The 24,132-nt window shown below is 46.8% G+C and overlaps 1 protein-coding gene across 4 annotated transcripts in view; it reads right to left on the bottom strand.

Annotated features, from left to right (window-relative positions):
• Positions 1–14,603: 14,603 nt before the first annotated feature.
• DET1 (DET1 partner of COP1 E3 ubiquitin ligase) overlaps positions 14,604–24,132 on the bottom strand; it is a 28,733-nt gene continuing 19,204 nt past the window's right edge. For 2 of the 4 annotated variants that reach the window (XM_047738168.1, XM_047738167.1), the window contains exons 4-5: positions 23,891–24,082; positions 19,765–20,475 (exon numbers count right to left, since the gene is read on the bottom strand). In XM_047738168.1, coding sequence (XP_047594124.1) covers positions 20,286–20,475; positions 23,891–24,082 — 382 coding nt within the window. In that variant the 3' untranslated portion in view covers positions 19,765–20,285. Of the gene's footprint in view, positions 15,501–19,764; positions 20,476–22,742; positions 23,706–23,890; positions 24,083–24,132 lie in introns of those variants that run through there. The other 2 variants (XM_047738169.1, XM_047738170.1) reach the window with 2 other exon arrangements.

The following is a 24,132-nucleotide window of genomic DNA, read 5'->3' as shown; positions in this document are numbered from 1 at the left end:
GTTTGGGGTGAGCCTAAAGCCCCTGAGCAGAGCTCTGTCAGAGGCATGACAACTGTCCCCGAGCAGAGGGAGGTGGTGGCCTCAGGCACAGGGACACAGGATAAAAAGGTTCTGAGTTCACATGTCCTCCTCTGGTCCGGGTTACAGGAGCCCCGCCTCATGGGCATTATTATGTACATTTTATAAACAGCCTATTCTATTCGGGTGGCTTTCACCTGTCTTCAAAAGTTAGAATACTAAACGGATTAACAGAAGGACATGTTGTCCACTTAAATGACCTCTTAAACATGTGCCTTTGAGGGGCAGGTGGAAAATACTGAACACAGCACTCAACCAACACGGGTTGTGCGTGTCAGGTGAATGAGCGTGTAAGGCTAAAGCAAGCTGCCTGGGGAGGGGGTGTTCCTGGGGGAGTCTGGGTTGCCCCCATCAAGGCAGTGCATCCTGTCCCTTTGGGACCGTCCTCTCTGTCCCCGCACCCCCAGCCTCGAGTCAGCAAAGGCGACCGATCACTAGGAAATTGCAGATCATCTCCCCTAAATGTCTAACAGCTATCTTGACTAACATGGCCAACATACAACCCTTTCCCTCTCCCCGTCTCACCCAAGGCAGCTAATTCTTTCATGTGTAGGTACATCTTTGATTCCTGTTCCTTACTCCGGTGCCAAATTCCTCAGCTCAACCCGATGGCCTCACCTCCAAATTAGGTCCCATTCTGACCTCTTCTCCCCGTGTCTGCTCCCCCCTCATCTTGCCCCGCCTGCTGCCCGGCCTCCCCGTGTCCTGCCTGCCCCACCTTCCCTCCTGCACGACCCACTTCCCACCCAGTAGCCGCGGGGGGGGGGGGGGGGGGTCTTTCAAAAACGTAAACCAGGGGATGTCACTTGTTTGTTGCTTTTCTTGTTTAGCTTCTGCTTGTGAGCAGGAATGTAACTCCACAAAGGCAGGGGCTTGTGGATTTGGGGGGCACAGGAAGGAAGAGAGAGTGGCACATAATGAGCGCTCAGCAACCGAGGGGGTTGGGGGTACCTCACCTCTGGCCTCAGTTACTCAGGGCTGCCCCCACCGGCTCCGCACTGCAGGGGAACCCTACCCAGCTCCTGGCTGAGCCATTTTCCAGAAAAATACCATGAGAGTGTTGGAGGGCATTACGTAAAGTGACTTTTACAATGGTTTTCTAGAATATTGCTGGAAAAACATTCCAAAACAATAAGCAGAAAGGCTTTGGATTACCAACAACAGCAACCAATCATAAAATGTTATGTAGGGGGCGATTCTAGAGTGTTACCCGGAATTCAAAGCATTAGCCAGTGTCTGGTTCTGGAGGGACCCCACAGCAATGTTTCCCAAATATGACAAGAGAATTTAGAAATGAAGGTAGGGGATGTTTTTCTTCTTATCAGGTACTTAATAAATATTTACTGAATGAATCAGCTGCTTGTGTAATATGAAAAAGAAGGTAGGCGCAAAATGTGCTTCTGAGCTTTGGGTGCGAGACGGATTGGAATGGCTGCAGAATCCGTTGTTCTGGAAAGGGGTCACTAAGGAACCCTAGCGTTCCATACACACCTCTGGGGGCTCACACATGTATTCTCTGGCCCTGAGTTACACAAATATTTATTTTGTTGGCCTACTGTTTGAATGTATTTTTGATAGCTGCTTCAAGCCCTCAGTGAAATGAGACAGGAAAGAGAAGGACAGCCAAAACAAATGAAATCAGCAGACCCAAATCGAAGGTGACAAAAAGGCCAGGAAGAGAGCGGAATTGAGAGTACGTCAGGAGACATGGTCCGCCCTGGTTATGGACTCCGGGCCCATCATCCTAGTTTTACATCTTCCTTTCTGGAAGGGAGAAGAGTCTCCGATCTAAAGCTCCCTGGCCAGCAAGAGGTGGGAGATTCAAGGCGGGAGCCACAGCCCTGTCACCTCCTGCTGCCACAGGGACAGAGATTAGCAAGTGCTAAGCCCCCAGGGCTGGGAGGAGCTGGCAGGGCCGGCCAGAAGGGCCGACTGTGCATCTCCACCTGATGGTCACTGGGCTGTTGGGTACACCTAATCCAGCTGTCACCATGCGCTCGCCCTACTCCACAAACAACACCTGGTCGGGGCTGGGCTCCATGGCTGCCCATCTGCCACTGGCCCTCCCCAGCCTGAGATTCACAGGTATCTTTTAAGGCCCTCATCCCTTGGAGCATCTATCTCCCCTTATGTCCCCTGGCTTGGATCTATAGCTCGGATGGGGATTTTCCATCTGTCCCACAGAGCTTTCTGCTGGCAGTGAATCCCAGATATGCCATCTCCCCTCCTGCGTCCCACGTCCTTCCTCAGGGCCCCTCACCACACAGAGGGGCAAAGGCCGTGACTGAGAGGCAGACCCTGCAGGCCACACTGCATTCCGGTTGCGGATGTGTGACCTTCGGCAAGTTACTTCGTCTCTCTGTGCCTGGGTTCCCGAGAGAAGATGGAGACAGCAGGAGGCCCTCCAGAGAGCTGAGAGGATTAGTTGAGAGGGTTCAGTAAGTTAATATACACAGAGAAGCTTGCACAGTGTCTGGTCCACGTGTGCAAGAAAATGCCAGATGCCCTTCCAGACATCCCCTTTAACTCAAGCAGGGCCTTCAGCTCTGTCTGTCTGCACTCCAGTGAGGACAGCCACAGCAACAGCTTTATAACCCTCTTCAGCACGTGTCCTGAAACCTGGGACGGGACCTTAAGAATCCAGTGCAGAGACTAGGAAGCAAAAGGCCCGCCCCCTAGTTCTGGTCCTGTCGGGGACCCCCATGTTGTCCTGAGCTGCCCTCCCATTCTCTCAGATGGATATTATTTTGCCTAAGCCTCATGACTCCAGCAGTAGATTCTCAGTAATTGTTGCTCCTTCCAGATGTGAACTGTGTTTAAAAGAGGCACTTCTGACACCAAGACCTCAGTAGCTGGGACTCAGGACTGCCGTAGGAGGGGAGCTGCCCATGCGTCCCTTTTGCAGAGCTGGGCCCACATGTCTGGTGCAGGTGGGACAGCTGGGAGAGCCTCGGTCGTAACATCCCCTCACGGGAGCTCGTCCTGGCTCCCCATCAGAGTTCAGAAAATGTAGGATTTCCTCGAACCCAATAAGAGGTTCGAATGCTGGGGGCACCAAACAAATGCCAGTGTCCCCCGATGGTATGAAAAGCAGAGCTGTAGGAGGAGCCTACTCACATCACTCAAGAGTGAACGGAGGCCTTGGACTTGAAACTGTCGGGAGGCTCTGAATTAGGAGCTGTATGAGACCACCCTCAGTTCTGTGACACCTGCCGCGCTGAGGGGCTGAGTCCAGCCACAACTTTGTATTTTGTCTGGAGGAGACACAACCTTCCACAGCCTTCCTCTGCAAGGCCACCACGCCCCCCACCAGCCAGGCTTCCTGTTGTCCTGTGGCTCCCAGACACAAAGCAAGCACCTAGACGATGCCCGCAGGCTGAGGCAAGCCGGCCTTCCCCTGCACAGTGGGGGAGCCTTGAGGTGGTGACTTCCTATTTTCACCTCATCAATAAGCAGCAGCTGGAAGGGAAGCCAGAACCAAGAGTTGTCTTCCCCCATGGTCTCTCCAGAAATGGGAAAAGCCAGACCTTTCCTTTCATGGGAGGAAGGACCGGGAAATGCCTGGTCAACCCTTCCAGCACGAGCTCGCTCTCCAGGCCCTCAGAGGCTGTCCGCTCCCTGAGAAGGTGCTTTCCGCCACGTGTGTTGGGCACGCAGTCCCTCACTTCATCCTCACGACCCTGAAGTCAGTATTCTTGCGTCTATTTATCGGTGAGGAAACTGAGGCTGAGCGAGGTGACACACCAGGAGGCCAGAGACTGGGAGGGGTGGTGGCAGAATTCTGGAGGCCGAACTCACTGCCCTCACTAGACTCCCTCCCACCTCAGCCTTTCATGGGCGAGGTCCTCACCCCCTTCTCCTTCCCCAGCTGGCCGGGCCCTGCCTGAAAGCAGCTGGGGCATCAGAACCTGAGAGGACTGGATTCACTCTGACGTTGCCACGCACGGCGTGTGTTATTTGGAGCAAGTTACGTCTCTGGGCCTTGACGGGCTCATCTGGAAACAGGGATATGTTACTTCCTTCTCAAAGCTATTCAGAAAGGTGGAGGAACATGGCAAAGCAGGACAGTTCGCAACCGAAGCTTTGGATGCAGGCCACTTGGGCTCACATCTCGACTCTTCCGCCCAGTGACCAAGGGCCAGAGGCTGAGCGACCCAGAAACAGAAACGTCTCCTCATCTCTCCTTCCCGGTCTTCCAGGCGCCGACCGCAATGGTGTCTGCTTTGCGAGGTTGTGGAGAGGATATAAGGAGCTAATGAGAACGCAGTCTAAAATACCATGCTTGGCACACAGTAACTGATTGATTTTCCTTTTCAACAAGGCACTGCCCGGGGTGATCCTGGCCCTTCCTTCCTGACCTCCAGTCCAGAGCTCTGGCCCTCCAGGCTCATTACCCAGCCTGCGTGGATGCCTCACTGGGTGTCCCTTAGCCCACCAGCCATGTTTGATACCATCCCTTCCATGACAGCCTCTTCCTGGGTCTCCAATCTTGGATCTTACTATGTCCAATCTCCTCTGGAGCCAGAGTGGTCTGAAAACACAACTCTGACCAATGGTTCCTTGGCTGACACTCTGCAGGGCTCTCTAATCCCAAGCCCTCCACAAGCCACCCCCTTCGGTGCTCTTGGCCCAGAGACAACCCTGGTCTCTGGTCTAGTATGCCAGTCCCCAAAAGGGCCCTCTGGCTGCAGTGTCCTTCTCTTCCCTCTTCCCCCCTTCCTCAGCAGGCTAATCCCTGTCGTCCTTCAGGATTGGGCTCGGGTGGCATTTCTGCCAGAAGCTAGCCCTGACCCCACAGTGTGCGTCCAGCACCCCGGGTTTCTGCTCCCGGGGGCCCTTGTGCACCCATCTCTCAGCTGCCTTCATTGAATCCCCAGCCTATCTCTCCTTGTCTGCCTCCCCACTGGGTCTGGAAATGCAGGATTTCAAAGGTCCCACGTTCCAGGGCCTCTCAGCCCAACGCCTGGTTCAGGCTCTGACATTCGGAAGCAGCTGGAAACGTTTGTGGAACGGATAAGTCACGACAAGGGGACCCTTGCAGGTGCAGCCGCCCTCACCACTGTGGCTGAAGGGGGGTGTGGGGCTCCCCTACGCAACAGGCATGAAGTGGGGTTACACAAGCCAGGCTAAAGGGGCCCCAACCATGGGCTCTGGGCCTCCTGATGGCGGCATGAAAAAGTAGGCTCTTTCACAAATCCTCAAAATTCTAAGAGTACCATGTATGCCAAATAAAGCACCTCACCTCAAAACGTCCAGTTGCAACCTCTACAGAAGAAGCATCTGGGAGGACCTGGGGCCTGAAGTCAGGCCCCTGCGCTGCCATCTCTCAGACGCCATGAGGAATGGCAAGTTCAGGTTCAGGGTGGTGGCTGTCACTGACACCTACCTCCCCACGCCCTCTTTCCAGAGCCTCAGGAAACCCAGAGCAGTTAGCAGGCCACTTGGGGTGGAAAGTGGAAAAGCTTTCCTTTTCCCCTTGTCCAAGACAGGGTGCTCCCAGGGTACCCCCAAGTCCATTCGGAAAGGCAGGCTATGGGGGAGATCATTCTCTCCTCCCCAAAGTCTCTCCGCTGCACTTCACAATCCCAGTGGACCTCTCTAGACCATGCTGTTCCTCTGTGTTAAAACTGGTGATGTTCTTTCTGTCTGCTCTAATCATGAACTTGAAAGAGGGATGGGATGGGCAGTTCAAGGGTCAAGAGGTTTAGGTATCACATCTGGCTCTGCAGGAATACCAGGTTCGAATCACTCACTTCTTTTAGAGAATCCGCCCTTGACCCAGGGACCCCTTGCCCATGCTCCCACCCCCGGCTGGGACAGCAGGTGGACTGGCCACCCCCCTTGTCTGGAGAGAAGCAATCCGATGTGAGGACTGCGTGTTGCTAGGGAGCCACTGGCAACAGCTGGCTGCAAAATAAGTCGTGTCCTTGGGAAAGCATGTTCCTGGCCACTCATTAAATGCCGCTGCAGCATCTCCTCTTTTGGGGAGCCATGGAAACGTGCTGAATTAATGCAGGCAGGCGCAGGCACGGAGCAGCGGGCGCACAAGCCCAAGAAGCACCTCCCCACCCCCATCTGTACAAAGGAGAGGCTGGGCAGGGGTGGGGGCAGGAATGAAATTGCTCAGCCCCTGGGGGCTAGTAAACAAGATCCTGGCCTCAGATGACACTGCTCAACGAGCCCACAGCATGCCCACCTCGGCTGCTACAGTGGAATTCATGGGCTAACTACTTCTTTAAAAACTTCATTAAATCCCACTTCTGGGTCTATATCCAAGAGAATTGAAAGCAGGGTCTCCAAGATATGTTTGCATACTCATGGTCACAGAAGCACTATTCACAACGGCCAAGAGGTAGAAGCAGCCCAAGTGTCCATGGAGGGATGAACAGACAGACAAAGTGTGGGTCACCATATGATGAAATATTATTCAGCCTTGAACATGAAGGAAATTCTGACACAGTTACAACACGGACAAACCCTGCGGACATTATGCTAAGTGAAATCAGCCAGTCACAAAAAGACCCAGAAAAGGACAAATACTGTATGATCCCACTTACTAAAGTAGTCAGACTCACAGAAAGCACAGTGGCGGTGACCAGGGGTTGGGTGAGGCAGACATGGGCCTTACTGTTTAATGGGTACAGAGTTTCAGATCTGCAAGATAAAAAGCTACAGGGACTGGCCACACAGCAATATGAATACATTTAACAACACTGAACTGTATGTAAAGAGATAAGCTGGGGGCGCCTGAGTGGCTCAGTGGGTTAAAGCCTCTGCCTTTGGCTCAGGTCATGATCCCAGGGTCCTGGGATGGAGTCCCCCATCAGGCTCTCTGCTCATCGAGGAGCCTGCTTCCTCCTCTCTCTGCCTGCCTCTCTGCCTACTTGTGATCTCTGTCAAATAAATAAATAAAATCTTTTTTAAAAAAGAGAGAGATAAGCTGGTACATTTTATGGTTTGTGCTTTAATCCACAATTTTTAAAAAACTCATTAAAAATGTTAAGCAATATGTGACATTAAAGAATTACAAAGATAAAGGAAATTAGCTAAGAAGTAAATGCCCACCTTCCCTGGCTCCCAGGTCTGCTCTCCAGAGGTAACTACTGTTAAAAGCATCTTCAGTATGTTTTCCAAAGTGTTCCGCGACTCGACGAGCATGTGTATATTTCCATCTACACGGACTTCAATTTCAGTACATATTGTAGTTTTGGTTTGTTTTTTTTTTTTAATTTTTACAAAAAAATGGCATGACACTAAACACAGTTGCTCAATTACTCGTAATGGCTCACAGAGCTTTCCAAATCAGTATGTACAGACCTGGCCCATTATTTTTAGCAGCTGTATCAGATCCAATATTCTGGACATCTTATCATTTATTTTGTCTGTCCTCTACTGATGCACAGTTAGTAGTTTCTACTTTCTCATAATGAAAAAGCTGCCGTGAAATAGCTTGTCCATAGTCTTGCTCATGTGTGCTTAATACATAGAATTTAACTGGGTTTAAAAAATATGAGGATTTATGAAGACACCGCTCTTTTGTGCTTCAGGAAGTCTGAGTCAGCTTACTCGCCCACCAGCAGTGTGGGGAGAGCACGCTACGTTCTTGACAACATGGAGTCATCAAACATTTAACCTTCGCTGATCTGATGGGTAAAAAATAAATGTCACAAACATTTTCATATAGCTCTGGATCATGTGTATTTCTTTTTTCTGTGAACACCCTGCTAACAAGATTCTTTGACCATTTTTCACTTGGGATTGTTTGTTTTTTCATTATATATTTTAAAAATGTTTTACACTAAGGTAATCAATCCTTTGGTAAATGTGTTGTCATTTGTGATTTGATTTTTGATAATTTTTGTTATGCACGAGTTTCCCTTTTTTTTTTTAAGATTGATTGATTGTTTTTTTTGTTTTTTTTTTTTTAAGATTGATTGAACAGAGAGAGAGCACATAGACGGAGAGGGAGAAGCAGGCTCCCCACTGGGCAGGGAGCCTGATATGGGGCTTCATCCCAGAATTCGGGAGCTGAAGGCAGACACATAAGCGACTGAGACGTCCATAAGTTTCCCTTTGTATAGATTCAACTTCATTGACTTATTCCGCCCCCTGTTCTGAAATAAACCGAAATCGAGACAAGAGCACCTCGGCAATCACGGGTTCACTTTGTGAGGGTCCCTGTCTTTCTCTCACCTTGGCCTGCCCCTCCCAGAACCCACTCTTTGCAAGACCCACAGAAATGTACCTAAGTCCCGCTCTAGCTTTTCCATCTGCCTTTTCAAAAAAAATCACTGTTTTCCTAACACAACGCTTTCAACCTTCTAAAACTCACCCCTCCTATTTGACAACCACGACAATCTCATGTCCCTCCAAGATTTTGAGATGTGTCTCCATTATCAATCTGTGTCTTCTGCATAACCTCATCAGAGATTTTTTAACTCTCTGCAATTTGTAATGTGAAAACTTACACATTTTTTTCATTCTCCCAATAAAAATATCAACTTGTCTTTTCAAAAGAAACTTCCCTCAAGATTCTAAGATGCCCACTACCTCAATTTTATCTGTAACCTACCCTGAGTTGACAATCATTTTTCAGATAAGCTTTATTCTTAAAAAGTTTAACCAGACTGACATTTAAAGAAAGAATTTTTAACAAGTGACTTCGGAAAACAATCTAGAGGCAATTTATTCTGAGTAATACATTCTTCCTTAAGGACAGATTTAAAACCTCAAAACCACCCCCGCCAAAAAAACCTTTAACGACAAGGGAGAAGAAACTGAGTTTGAAAATCACCTTTACTTTTCCTTCTGCATTCCCCCATTTAGAATATTTCCAATCCCTTTTCTTCTTCCTTTTAGTAGAAACACAGACCGCTCTCTGTTCTTTCAACAATTAATTAAAGCTAAGTGACAGTCTCCTCTCCTAATCCTGGGAAGTTAATTCCTAACTTTGGAAGAGAAACAGCAGCTGATGACCCGGAGATCTCGGGTCTTGGGAAGACAGAGGGGACGTGCAGCACAGGGCCCGGGAAGCCCGCTGCTGGTGGCAGTCAGGCCTTCATCAGAGTCAGTAAACAGGAAGCAGAGAAGCCGTGGGCTCCCACAGCACAGCTGTCCACCCCTCGGCTCCTCCCTCCAGCTCTGTGCTTGGACACTGGCTACCCGGCAGCGTCACTGAGGGAGCGATGGGTGAGCCAGAACGACGACGGGGCACCTCTCTCTTTCCCAGGGAAAGGTGCGGGCATACCTCCCATTCTGCTACTTCTCAGATACCGCATTTTCACACGGCAGCCCCATGTCCAGCAAGTTTATTGGCACCACGGTTCTAACAGCTTTTGCTCACTTTGAGTCTCTGTGTCACATTTGGTAATTTGTGCAATATTTTAAAGTTTCTCATTATTATTATATTAGGGTGATCTGGGACCAGTGACCTTTGATGTGATGTAACTGTTTTGTGTGTGTTCTGATGGCTCCCTCTCTCTGCCTCTCCTCAGGCCTCCCTGATCCCTGAGACACAGCGATATTGAAAGCAGGACAATTAATAACCAGATGATGGCTTCTAAGTGTTCAAGTGAAAGGAAGAGTCGCACATCTATCGCTTTAAATCAAAAGCTAGAAATGATTAGGCTCAATGAGAGGAAGGTGTGTTGAAAGTCTAGATAGGCCCAAAGCCAGGCTGCCTGCCCCAAACAGACAAGTTGTGAATGCAAAGGAGTAGTTCTGGAAGGACCTTACAAGTGCAACTCCAGTGAACACACGATAGATGAGGAAGTGAAACCACCTTACTGCTGATAAGGACAAAGTTTCAGTGGTCTGGACGGAAGATCCGACAGCCACAACATTCCCTTAAGCCAAAGCCTAAACCGGAGCAAGGCCCTCACGCTCTTCAACTCTGGGAAGGCGGAGAGAGAGGACGAAGCTACAGAAGGCAAGTCTGAACCTAGCAGGGTTGGTTCTTGAGGTTTAAGGACAGACCCCGACTCCGTACATCAAACTGCAAGGTCAAGCCGCAAGGGCTGATGGAGAAGTTGCAGCGAGTTCTCCAGAAGATCTAGCGAGATCATTCACGAAGGGGGCTCCACAGTCCTACACCACGGATCTACAGTGTGGACGAAACAGCCTTCTCGCAGAGGAAGATGCCATCTAGGACTTTCACAGCTAGAGAGGGAAGGGCAGGGCCTGGCTTCAAAGCTTCGAAGGACTGGCTGGCCGTCTTGTCAGGGGCTCATGCAGCTGCTGACTTCACGCTGATGAAGCCTGTGCTCGCTGAAAATCCTAGCGACCTGCAGAATTACACTACATCCACTCTGCCTGTGCTCTACCCACAGAACGAAAAAGCCTGGACAGTACATATGTTTACAACATGGTGTAATAAATATTTCAAGCTGGCTGCTGAGGCCTACTGCTCAGAAGATTCCCGTCAAAACATTACTGCTCATTGACCATGCACCTGGTCCCCCAAGAGCTCTGATGGAGATGTACAAGGAGACTGCTGTGGTTTGCACACCTGCTGATACGCATCCATTCTGCAGCCCATGCAACCAGGAGTGATTTCAAGTCTTATCATTTATGAAACACATTTTGTAAGACTATGGCTGCCATAGATAGTAATTCCTCTTGTGCATCTGGACAGAATAAATTGAAAAACTTCTGGAAAGGATTCACCATTCTGGATGCCATTAAGAACATTCATGATTTATAGAAAGAGATCAAAATACCAATATTATCAATATTAACAGGAATTTGGAAGTTGATTCCAACCCTCATGGATGACTTTGAAGGGTTCCTGACATCTGGAGACAGTCACTGCAGATGTGAACAGCAAGAAAACGAGAATTAGAAGTGGAGCCTCCAGATGGGACTGAACTGCCGTGATCTCGTGATCAAACCTGAACGGAGGAGTTGATTCTTGTGGGTGAGCAAAGAAAGTGGTTTCTTGAGATGGGATTGACCCCTGGTGGAGATGCTGCGGAGACTGTTGGGATGACAACAAAGGACTGAGAATATTACATACACTTAGTTGAAAAAGCAGCTGCAGGGTTTGAGGACAGACTCCAATGCTCAAAGAAGTTCAACTACAGGAAAAAGACTATCAAATGGCATTGCACGCTATAGAGAAATCGTTCATAACAGGAAGAGTCAAATCGCAGCACACTTCATTGCCTTATTTTAAGAAACTGCCCCAACCTTTGGCACCCACCAGTCCAAGGCAAGACCCTCCACCAGCAAAAACATTACAACTCACTGAAAGCACAGACGATCGCATTTTTTTTTTTAAAGCAATACTTTGCACACTTAACAGACTATAGCATAGTGTAAACATAGCCTGTATATGCACAGGTAAGCAAAAACATTCATTTGACTTGCTTTTTTGGAACATTCATTTTCTTGCCGTGCTGTGGAAGGGATCTCTGAAGGGCAGCTGTATTTGGAAACATTTTCAGAAACTCAAAGGTTGAGTTTCAGAAACAACAAAGGTTGGGGCTTATGACTTACAAATTCTTATGTTCCTAGTTCCTGGCACTTCACAGGTTCTCAATAAACTTGAAATACATAAATGAACAAATAAGCCAACCTTCACACTAGTGTGAAAAGGGAGAATTGTGTGGAATATATTTTCAACCTCTAATAAAAAAGATATCTTTGTTGGTCGTGTCCCCTGTAAAGGAAGGAGTGGCACAAAAACATCAGAATTCCCTGTTGTTACTGGTAATCAGTTAAGATACCAGTTGAGACCTATATAAACCCAGGATTCAAATGGCTTCTGACACAGGCTGGATTACAGTTCTACCTGCCATTAACTAGTGATGATGAGCAAATCACTTAGTCTCTCTGAGATTAGTTTCCTTATTTATAAAATGAGGATAATATGGCATTTTTCAAATACAAGGTATTATATTGCAAAACATACCATCATTTATGTGTGTTAATTACATATTGTTATATGTAAATTAGCCCCCAAATTCAGTAGCATAAAACAACATCGACCTCACACAATTTCTGAGAGTCAAAAATCTCGAAGTGTCTTGGCTGGGTGGCTGGTTTTTGTTTTTGTTTTTGTTTTGTAAGATTTAGTTATTTTAGAGAGAATGCACGCATGAGTGGGAGGAGCAGAGGGAGAAAGAGAAATTTTTTTTCAAGATTTATTTATTTAATTTAAGAGGGGGATGGGGGAGGCACAGAGGGACAGAATCCCAAGCAGACTCTGCTGAGTGTGGCTTGGCTGGGCGGTTCCTCTCGAGGGTTTCCCATGACACTGCAGTCATCCATTGGCTTGACTGAGGCTGAAGGATCCACTTCCAAATGTCTCTCTCACATGGCTATTAGCAAGAAGCCAAGTGGATCTCTCCAGAAGGTTACCTGAATGTCCTCATGAAAGCTGGTTTCCCTGAGGGAGGGATTCAAGGCAGGGTGGGGTGGGGAGTAGAGTGAATGTAGAAGCCTAGCCCTGAAATGCCTTTTATAACCTAGGCTTGAAAGGGACCCACTCACGCTTCTGCTGTGTTGTATTAGTCATACAGACCAACCCAGATCAAGTGTGGGAGGGAAGTACACAGGAGTGTGAATCTAGGAGGTGCGACCATCATGGGCCATATCAGAGGCTGGCTACCAACAATGTGTCACTAATAAACAAAAAAAGAACCCAGATAATTATACCATGACAACACTTCCTTATTATTTAGAATCATGGCTTTTATTTTTTGATGCTTTGACATGTTAGGACCTCATTGACTCTATAGGGATAGCCCCTGCCAGGATTAGCTAATTCCTTAAGATAGCAAACAACTTACCTGGGAGTGTGCCTTTATTTGCACATCAACCAATCCAGAGCCAATACCCCAACTTCATGGTGCTCTTACACACTGGGCCACTATCTGATTGCTCTAATAACCTCAGAGCCAGGTATCAGACAACTAGGGACAGTCCCTATGTTCCAGAGCCCACCAAAATTATTCCCATTAGCCAATACCAAACCTACTCAGCTTGCCTTGCCTGTTCCTTCTTACAGAAACCACAATAAAAGGAACCTGGGTGCCTCAGTCGGTTAAGCATCTGCCTTTGGCTCAGGTCATGAACCCAGGGTCCTGGGATCGAGTCCCACATCGGGTTCCCTGTTCAGTTTGGAACCTGCCTCTCTTTCTCCCTCAAGCCCTCACCTCCCCCTGCTTGTGCTCTTTCTCTCAAATAAATAAGATTTTTAAAAAATTTCGTTAAAAAAAGAAACCACAATAAAGGCTCTCGCCTACATTTTCCCTGGCTCCCCTACCTCCTGAAAGACCCAGGTGTTTCCCCATGGAAGCAAGGTACGCCATGGCTCCTGTGTCCAGAACCCTGTAGGCAAAACAGATTTCTTCCTTCATGACAGTCACTTCCATGTCTGTGGGTCAAATTAAAACAACTCCTAGGACTCTTAAAACATACACTTATCCAAAGATCATTTAGGCCTTTTTTTGGATTTAGAGGCATTGGGGGCACGCTGAAGAACAGCCAGTGTCAGCATTTCTCATTTGCCTTCAGCTCGAGTGTCACCTTCTTCCTATTTGCAATCACGTGGCCCCTGGAAGTTAATCAGCTTCTGTTCAAAGTCAGCATGAAGTTTCTGACAAATTGATTCACACCTTAGTGGTAAGTCCTGTGCTTTGCATGAATTGGTCACACCAGGCCTCTTGTTGCATTAAAACGTCTTCCATTTATTCCAAGGCATGTGAGAGCTTTCCCTTCATTCATCGGCCCTGTTTGGTGTTTGACAGGCAATCCCTGTGCACGAATCTCAGCATGCCAATAAAACCTCATTTACCAGCAGTCATCTTGCTTGCCTTCTTAGTTCCAGAAGCCCTTGGTTGCTGCTTTGTAAGAAATATATGGCCCTGCGTTTGTTCCTTTAGTGGCAAACCTCTGCTTCAATGATACCAAAAGTAACCCCACTACTCTGCATCTGTACCTTTCTGTATGCCAAATAACCATTCATTTCAATACCAAATCACAATACAGTCTTTCTGAAGACATTATAAATAGCATGTACATTTAACACACGTGGTATCCCCAATGCATATTACTCAACAGGGCTAACGAGAATGTGAAGAGCACACCCAGCGTGTACACGCACAGGTGACAAGAGCGGTGACATCACGGTCACTGTCTAGCACCACTGATAAGATGTCGATACTAGACACACTCCAATCCTGAAAAACGCATCCCCAAATTGATGTAATGAAGGAACACCTTCCAATGTACATGCTCCCATAGCTTCCGGCCCCACAGTAAACGCTTAATACATGTTCAAAATTAACAATAAACTCTCAGCAAACAAGGCTCCTTTTAATCCAATGTGTTTGGCTGCAAAGAGGGTCAGGGATGTTCTGGTCTTCTCTGACGTGGGTATGCCAGGGACAGAGGCTGTGGCAGCAGAATGGCACCACCTCAAAAGCCACCGGTCTCCTGTGCAGGGGTTGGGCCTGGAGAAGGGGAAAGCTCATGTTTCTCGATCAGCTAGGAAGGAAGAGGTACTCTCAGGGCTGGGTGCGGGCTCTGTGACATAAAAGAGGCATGAGCCTCCCACACAGACCAAGAAATCTAGAGAAGGGTAAGCTAGCATTGATTAAGTACTTACTGTATTTGGAGCTTTACTTAATACTCATTTAGTGCTCATATCATCCCTGGAAAGTAGACATTAGCCCCATTTTACAGAGAAACTGGAACCAGTTTTATGAAGCCCAGAGTTGTTTAAACTGAGCTGTTCCCGGAGTTCTCTCGGGACACCTGGGTAAAGAACGAGTCCCACTACGTATCGCTCTCCTGAATTAGTTCGGCCTCTGATAATCAAATGTCGTGTGATGGAGAGAGTCTTCAGAATTTGTCTTCTCTCTTTTTTTTTTTTAAAACAACAGAGGGTTATAGCTGTGAAGGGTATACACCAAGCAGATGAATGTTGTAAATAAAATTGCCCTCTGGAACATCAAAATCACTTAATATGCTCAATTCCTTTTGAAGCACGTAGTGCAGAGACCTGTTATGCTGATTACCAATAATTATAATCCATTCATTAAGGAAAGTCTCTAAGGGCTTCTACAAAGGAACACTTCATGCCTGAGATGGAGTTACTCGGTATACTTGAAAATAATGAAGCTACCGTTCTTTTAAAAATTATCTAATTTAGGCTTTTCACTGATTTACACTATGCTTCTCCACAAGGACTCTGAATGAAAGAGGTTTTGCTAAAATTAAATGGGGCCTTTCAAAGGGCCAGAGCAGCTTTGGCACTGATCACTGACATGCCACCCCTGCAGAGCAGGGATGAGAGGAGAGAGTTTCAGGGAAGAATCGAGATCTGAAAGCCATATCCCTAAAAGTCTCTGCTTTTCTTAAACGTTTTGGTTCCGAAGAGCTTGTTTCTCTAAAGATTCTTGAGATTCACTGGACATCTGTAGAGAGAAGGCACTAGAATTTACTGAGAGCAGCCTTAAATCCCTTAGAAACAAAGTTAATATGAACACACAGGGGTTGCAAACTTCATATGTATCAAGTGCTCCATGAGCTGAATGCTTTCTCATTTGAGTTACATCCTTTCAGGTACAAGAGACCATCAGAGGTATGGATGCAGAGGGCTATAGGAGAGCCAGAAATCTTACAGAAATCCAAGAACAGGAATCACAATTGGGCCTTTTCAAACCGAATCTAAGGAGGTACCCAGCCAGCAGGAATTTCATGACTCTTTCCACAGGGGACCAGCCTTCCTCTTTGCATCCATGACTTTGCTTTCAATAATAAGAAACAAAAACCCTAGGGGCGCCTGGGTGGCTCAGTGGGTTAAGCCGCTGCCTTCGGCTCAGGTCATGATCCCAGGTCCTGGGTTCGAGCCCCACATCGGGCTTTCTGCTCAGCAGGGAGCCTGCTTCCTCCTCTCTCTCTGCCTGCCTCTCTGCTTACTTGTGATTTCTCTCTGTCAAATAAATAAATAAAATCTTTAAAAAAAAAAAAAAAAAAAGAAACAAAAACCCAATTCGAAGAGGCTTAAACAGCAGGTAAAACTTTGTCTCACAGAATTGGAAATCCAGCTGTAAGCTGGGTTTCAAGCTGTGTGATCTAGTCAACCAACTAGGTCATCTATGATCTGGGTTCTGTCCTCTCCACTCTGCCCACGGGTCAGCGTCCTCCTCAGGCTGATTCTTTTTGAATAGGATCATAGGTGGTGGACAGTTGAACTATGGGCTACATAGTTTCTTGGTGACATTCTCTTTTTTTAAAAAGATTTTATTTATTGGACAGAGAGAGAGAAATCACAAGTAGGCAGAGAGGCAGGTAGAGAAAGAGGGAGAATCAGGCTCCCCGCTGAGCAGAGAGCCTGATGTGGGGCTCGATCCCAGGACCCTGAAATCATGACCTGAGCCAAAGGCAGAGGCTTAATCCACTGAGCCACCCAGGCGCCCCTCTCAGTGACATTTTCAAAAGAGAAATGTTCCCCCAGAAGTTCCAGAAACCTCACAGTATCAGTGACTTGATGTAAGTCACATGACATTCGTAACTAATCCCTTCAGCTGACTGCTCTTCTCCTAGTTCTAGTTCTGGTCACTAACAAGGAGTATGGGATTACCATGACTGATAATCGTGGTAATTCACCACTTTACCACTTCACCTACTGGGTGAAGTCAGAGGTGTGTGTGGTGTGGGGAGAGGAAGGGGATAGAAAAAAGGAAAACTGAAAACAGTTCCAAGTTATTGCCTGAAGTAAATGGGTAGACACCGAAGCCATATGGTAATCCTTGAAGGAAAAACAGGTTGCGGGAGGGGCGGTGGGCCCCAAGAGTACTGTTTAGGATGTGCTGGTTTTGAAATGCCTATTAGATATTCAAATGAAGATGCCATGTAAGTCATGGGATATATGAAGCGGGAGATTGAGGAAGGGGTCAGAGCTGAAGTTGTAATTTTGAGACTCATCAGCATATAGCTAGAATTTAAAACCTGGGGAATGGAAGAAATCAATTAAAGAAATTACATAAAGAGGAAATGAAGTGAGGATCCAAGGCCAAGGGTTGGGGCATTTAGTGTCTACACGCAGAATCGAAGAGGAGAACCCAGCAAAGGGACCAAGAAGCCACAATCAGCAAGGCAGGAAGAAAACCAGAAATATGTACTGTCCTGGAAACCAAGAGAAGCGAGTGTTTCTTGATAAGAGAGAGAGGAGTTACACCCAATGTCAGGAGGCTGACAAACAAGAGGGCCAAGAGGTGAGCACACAGCTGGCACCATGGAGGCACCAGAACCGAGATAAGCAGTTTCAGTGGAGCGGGAGCACCGAGCCTACCCAGAGTGGGAGGAGGAAAAACGGAACGTGACATTTTTGTTAGCACTTAATTTAGACAACTCTCCTGAGACATTTTTCTGTGAAGGGTAACATAGAGATGGGCAGTAACTAGCAGGGAAGAGGCCAAAGCAGGAGGTTTTATTTTTTTAAAGATTTTTATTTATTTATTTGCCAGAGAGAGAGACAGTGAGAGAGGGAACACAAGCAGGGGGAGTGGGTGAGGGAGAAGCAGGCTTCCCGATGAGAAGGGAGCCAAAAGCGGGGCTCGATCTCAGCACCCCAGGATCATGACCCGAACCGAAGGCAGACACTTAACCATCTGAACCACCCAGGCGCTCTGAAAGCAGGAGGTTTTAAAGAAAGATCCTAAAGGGCATCTAACTTGCTGACAGCATGATTACCAAGAGGAAGATGGCCAAAAGAATCATCGTGGGAGCGAAGACATGGAGAAGTCATGGAAAGAAGAGACAGGATTCAGGGAACAGGTGGAGGAAGTGACCTTCTGTGAAAGCAGGGCTATTTTACCCAGGAGGAAAGGCCGGGAGGGAGCACACATGCCAAGTCACGTGGCTGATATGGTACAAGATAAGGGATTTCCCACCTCATTGTTTTTATTTCTGTCATAGAGTCGGGGACAAGGTGGTCATGAGAAACGAGAAAAGTCGTGAAGAGAAATGAAGGTGTCGAGCGGCAATTCTAGGGGGTAGGAGAGGAAACAGACAAGGAAGGTGTATGAGGATTGCTAGGTAGTCAGACATGATGAAAGACAGGACCAGGGGAGTGGATGAGTAAGGTGGAGGGAAGTATAGACTGAGCTCCAAAAAGGCTAGGAAATGGCCCCAGGGTCACACCACTAATGAGCAGAAAGGCGCGGATTCACACTGAGGTCCAAGTGACTTCACACTCCATGCACTTTCCATGCTGCGAGTCCCTCAGGAACAATCAATCAACCGGTACAAAGACAAAGCTACAGGTAAAGCGCGTCTACGAAGATTCATTGAACCCCACAAACGTCTGACTGCCATGGGACCCTGACTTTGTGATGACCTATGAGGAATCTAGGAGGACGCTTCAGTATTTCACCCTTCCCAAGGCCCAGGGATGTCATCCCAATCCTCCCTTTCTCCTCTGAATTACCAGCGACTGGTTTGTCGGCCTATCTCCAGTCTCTAGAGCCCCCAACCATCTTCCCGACTGTTCAACTCGGTCTTTGTGAAATTCAGATGAGGTCTTCCACTGCACAAAATCCCTACACAGCACCACACACAAGACTCTTCCTCGTGGTTCGGCCACATTCCCTGGCCTCCCCCACAGCTGGCGCCGCAGCCCTGTTAATGACCATTCCACAACCCTGACAGCCCTTTCCATGCTTCTATGCCTTTAGGCATGCCGGGGCTCTCCTCGAAATGACTGTCCTCGGCCCTGGTTCACACGACACTCTCCCATTTATCCAGTGCCAGTCCCTTCCCCAGGAGAGCTTTCCTTCTCCACCTCTCTTTCATCCTCCTCCACCATTCTCAGACAACCGCTCCGGGGGTTTTGCCCATTCCACGTTAGAATTCTCTTTGCCTATTTCTCTCCTTATCTTCCACGTCGTAGCACATCTCCCTCTCGTACTAGACGCTCAAATTCTGTGTTGAATGCTGAATGAGAATGAATTTAGCTGTTTAATACTGAAGGTGATGAAGTGAGCTGAACTGCTTTGAGTGGGGTTCAGTATCTCACACCGCATTTGTCATGTTCCCAAGGGATGTCAGAGGGATACAGAATTCAACTGTTTGCATCCATAGCATCTTTCACAAGATGTTGCTCTGAAACCCAACATTTCGAGGTGGCTTTCAAAGTCAGACATTACTGAACAAGCTTACTACATAAACTGTTTATATGTTATGCAGATGAAACCTAAACAGCCTGACGGGGCCGCTGGAGATCACGGGCTGAGACCATACGGAAGGAGGTTGGCTGGGGGCCAGAAGGTGTCTGTAGGAGCTGTGATGGCTTAGCCGTCCAGGAACAACCAGTCTGATCTCTTTAGAGACACCAGGAGCCTGCCAGCTCTCACTCCCCAAACGCTGTACGTGCTACACAGTGTTTGTATCTGCTGTGGCCAAAGAGAACTACTCACTCCTCCACCCGCATGACACAGATGGTACAGATGGGAGCATGCTTCCTCATGACAATGTGCAATTATGCCCAGTTCTCCAGCTATAACAATTACCAGGAGAGAACCCCAGGGAAGGAAACAGTCGTGGCCGAGAACACCCTTGCACGCTGGCACACACTGCTAAGTTCTCCCAAGGGTGGCCACTGGAGTCATGGCCCCTGACCCCTTTCACAGTCCCTCCTAGAACCCATAAGGTGAAAAGCATTTGGTGAGGTAAGGACATAAGGCAATCGACAAATGGGATACATTTAAGTAAGAAAATACCAAGGCTTTATTCTTCTTCTTCTTCTTCTTTTTTTTTTTTTAATAAAGACAGCCCCGTTGTCGGCCACACGAAAAGGATATACACAGTTCCCGTGAGTCAGTAAGACATCCCTCCTTCAGACTGCCATAATGCCAAAACAGACCATAATGCCAAAGAACAAACAGCAAAGGGAACGGGGTAATGCTTTCATCTTCAAAGCAATAAAATGCAAAATAAGACAAAAATTAAATGGATGTAATTAATGCTGGATATTCCCACTGGGGAAAGACCAGGGGACTTTCAATCCATCAGTATTTCAATACGATAACAATTCCGCTAGGCTGAGCCACCCTCGCACCTCTCTCTGGCTCTCCCACCTCGGGTACAATAGTCTGGATCCGACAAAGCTGCAGCCAGGAGCTACTGCTTCGGAGTCCACCAACACAAGCAGGGGGCAATGTCTTGGAAGACCAGATAACTGGGCTTTGGTGAGGCACCTACGTGCAGCAGTGTCGCATATGGAAGTTGACAACATACTCAGCATTAGTCCTCTGCACTGAAATAGCAAAAGGCTCAAAAGGGTGAAAGGTGAAGGCAACAAGGCGTCGCACGGTGTGGTTGATGGGGCGGCCCAGTAAGCCTGCCTGGATCTCAAACTTGAGCAGACCAGAGTCCCGGGCATAGAACCTACACGGAAGAAGGAGAGAAAGAGAAGATGGTACAGATAGTCACTACCATCTTGTAACCCGCACAGCACGAGGACGCGGCAACTCATTATTTAATCCTACGATATCGCCTTTTACATCAGCCCCAGGTTATCAGAAATGCAAAACCACCTTTGTCTGAGCAGCTCGTTTTATGGCCAGGGTGACTATGAATTTTCTTGAGCTGTCCTGAGTCACTGGGTCATCCCTTTCCCAATATGACCCTCAGTTAAAGCCTTAACTACAGCCACACCTTTTCCAGAAAAACTGCCCCAAGACTGCCTAGGCTAGGGCTAGAAATGAAATGCAAGCCACATGAATACTTTTAAATTTCCAGGTAGCCACATTAAAAAAGGTAAGAAGAGAAAGGTGAAATTAATTTTAATGATATATTTTTTATTTAACCCAATACTGTATCCAAAATATTATCATTTCCACTTATAATCCAGGTAAAAAAAAATATTAATGAGGTATTTCACATTCCTTTTTTTGTATTAAGCCTTTGAAATCGGATGTGTGACACATGAGCACGTCTCAGCATGGACTAGTCACATTTTAAGTGCTCAACCACATGTGGTGAGTGGCTATTATCCAGGACAGCGCAGATCTTAGCCCGTATTTGAGTTTTTCATTTTTAAGAAAAAATTCTCTCGGAAGGTTCTTTTTCACACACAAAAACAAAATACTAAGTAGTTTTTCATTTTTCAACTAATACTTCCATTCATCCCCATAATTAAAGACATTTTCCCATACGCATGATAAACGTCCTCGGGTATCAGGAACTAGAGATGTTCAGTGGGGCTGGGGCTGAACTAGGTAGGGGAAGTCCTAGAAAATGAAGTGCTCTGAATTACAAGCTCTATAACTTCCCTTTTGGAAAGCAAACATGTGGTAGACATAAAGATATTCATAGCCTCTGACTCAATAATCCCACTTCCACGAATTTGTATCCTCAGAACTTAATTTAAAGGGAGGACATAGTGATGTGAATAAAGATGGCAACTCTAGCACAGCTCCAATGTAAAAATGCAAGACAGAATAAAGGCTCAGTGACGGGACTAGTTCAGTCAACTGTGGTACATCTAACTGAGGGAGTGACAGGCCATCATTGGACGGTAACTCTGAGGACTATGGAACAACGTCAAGAAACGTTTCTAAAATAAAAGCAGGCGGGGCACCTGGGTGGCTCAGTGGGTTAAAGCCTCTACCTTTGGCTCAGGTCATGATCTCAGGGTCCTGAGATCGAGCCCCGCATTGGGCTTTCTGCTCAGCAGGGAGCCTGCTTCCTCCTTCTCTCTCTACCTGCCTCTGTGCCTGCTTGTGATCTCTCTCTCTCGGTCAAATAAATAAATAAAACCCTAAAAATAAATAAATAAAATAAAATAAAATAAAAGCAGGCTACACAGGACAATGTAACCAGGACTACAACAACATACATGTGAACATGCATACTGACAAAGACTAGAATGGAACACACAGTACAGGTGTTCAAGTCATGGCATCTCCTCTTCTATTGCCTTTCATATCCTCACATTTCTCACCTTAAATTAAAAGTAAGTGAAAAGCCCCTTTGGTCAGAGGCCATTTCCAAATTGTAACTTAGGTTACTCTCTTTTCATTTTAGAAAAGCAAGTCAGAAAGGAGAGGAATGTATCTCATACTACCTTGACAATATCAAATGAGGCCCGTGATACGCTTTTTTGTGTGAAAACCACATTCACCTCACCCACACAGTCTCCAACACACAAAGGGCTTGTAAGGTAAAGTGAGTTGTTTGAGCTTCTAAATCGAACTACCAGTTCACAGGAAATGTACACAAATGAGAAAAATCATAAACACTACTCCGGGGATGCACGAGCAGACTCCAAATGTGGGCAACACTACAGGACAATTTCACTGCAAGGAAGGTAAGAGGGAAGCAGAACCTTCAGAATAAAATGGATTTAAGGGAATAGCAACTAATGCAATGTGTAAACCTTGTTTAGATCCTGATAGGAACAAATGGAACCATAAAAAGAACATTTACGGGGCGCCTGGGTGGCTCAGTGGGTTAAGCCGCTGCCTTCGGCTCAGGTCATGATCTCAGGGTCCTGGGATCGAGTCCCGCATCGGGCTCTCTGCTCAGTGGGGAGCCTGCTTCCCTCTCTCTCTGCCTACCTCTCTGTCTACTTGTGATCTCTCTCTGTCAAATAAATAAACAAAATCTTTAAAAAAAAAAAGAACATTTACAAGACAACAGGAAAATGTGAAAACTAGGTACTTGGTGATCATCACAAAATTTTAAGAATTTTCTTAGGACAGAGTAATGGTATGGAGGATATATTTTTCTAAGTCTTTATCTTTTAGAAATTCATGCCGAAATATATATGAGTAAAAAATGCTATAAAATCTGGAATTTGCTTCAGAATAATCAAGAGTGGCAGTTTGGTGGGGCGGGGGTGGGGGGGAGTAGAAAGAGATGACAACATTGACCATGACCTTATAACTGTTAAAACTGGGTGGTAGGTATGTGCAGGTTCATTATACTCTTCCACATTTTATATGTTTAAAGCTTTCTAGAATTTAAAAAAAAAAAAAAAGGGAACTGGTTTTTGGAACTTGACTACAATTTCCCAAAGGAAATACTATGAGCGATGATTAACTGTTCAGAATGAGTTACACAAGTCTATTTAGCACACAATGAAGCTGGACAGTGAAACACTACCTAACACTGCTTCCATGTGAAAAAGGCCTTCCACTCTCCAGCTAAGGGTTCCAGGAACACACCCCCGCTGAAATCACCCCACGGATGGTGATGGTACCAGTTTCTCTCCCTAGTATCTAACACAGCACACAAAACACAAGCTCCCAACATGGGGAAAACGGGGGGTGGTCTGTGGAGTGGACATCTGTGAGGGAAGGACTGGCTTAGTTTTCCAGGTTCTAGCGGTAACACAGTAGTCCACATTCTAAAATTTCTCATGTAAGGACGCATGTGTTTCTCCAAAACCTGCCTATTTCCCAAATTATCTCTGCTATCTTTTCTACTAGGTAACATGAGGGGATAAAATAATTTGAGTGAAATAAAATTAGAAAGTCTCAACTATAAACACTATTATGCAACGGTATGTGGTTTCCTACCCTGGGTACCTTTAAAAGGAAATAACACTTACCTGAATCAGATGTTTTGATGAGAAGCAAAGAGCAGAACTACTTAATGTATGAGACTAGTACCTACATGATCAAAAGCACTCGTCACATTATAAAAACAGCCTGTCCTTCCAATCAACCCATGAGTCCCAGTGGGCACAGTCACAGTGGAATGAGGTTCAAGGGGAGACACAGAGAGAGAGAGCAAGAGAGAGAGAAGGCCATCTTTAGCCCGTGGGCAGTTAGCCGCTGGAGCAGTGATCATATACCTGATAGGATGATCTCCGCAAGTCTTGGGTCGCTCCATGACAGACACCCACTTGTCATCGTAGCTGAAGAGAGACAAATCAAGGTAGGGGCTCCCGCTGTAAGACTGGGCACTGATGGGTAGCTGACCCAGCAGCCGGCGCACTGCCTCCGTGTGGCCTCCATACTTGGCATTTACAATAGTGTCTTTAAACCTAAAACAAAGCACCAAGGAGGAAGGCTGCATTAGCAGGCATGCAAAGCT

The sequence above is a fragment of the Lutra lutra genome, chromosome 7 (genome assembly GCF_902655055.1).
Source record: "Lutra lutra chromosome 7, mLutLut1.2, whole genome shotgun sequence".
In the NCBI taxonomy this organism is placed as follows: domain Eukaryota; kingdom Metazoa; phylum Chordata; class Mammalia; order Carnivora; family Mustelidae; genus Lutra; species Lutra lutra.
This window is presented reverse-complemented; position numbering and strand designations above follow the sequence as displayed.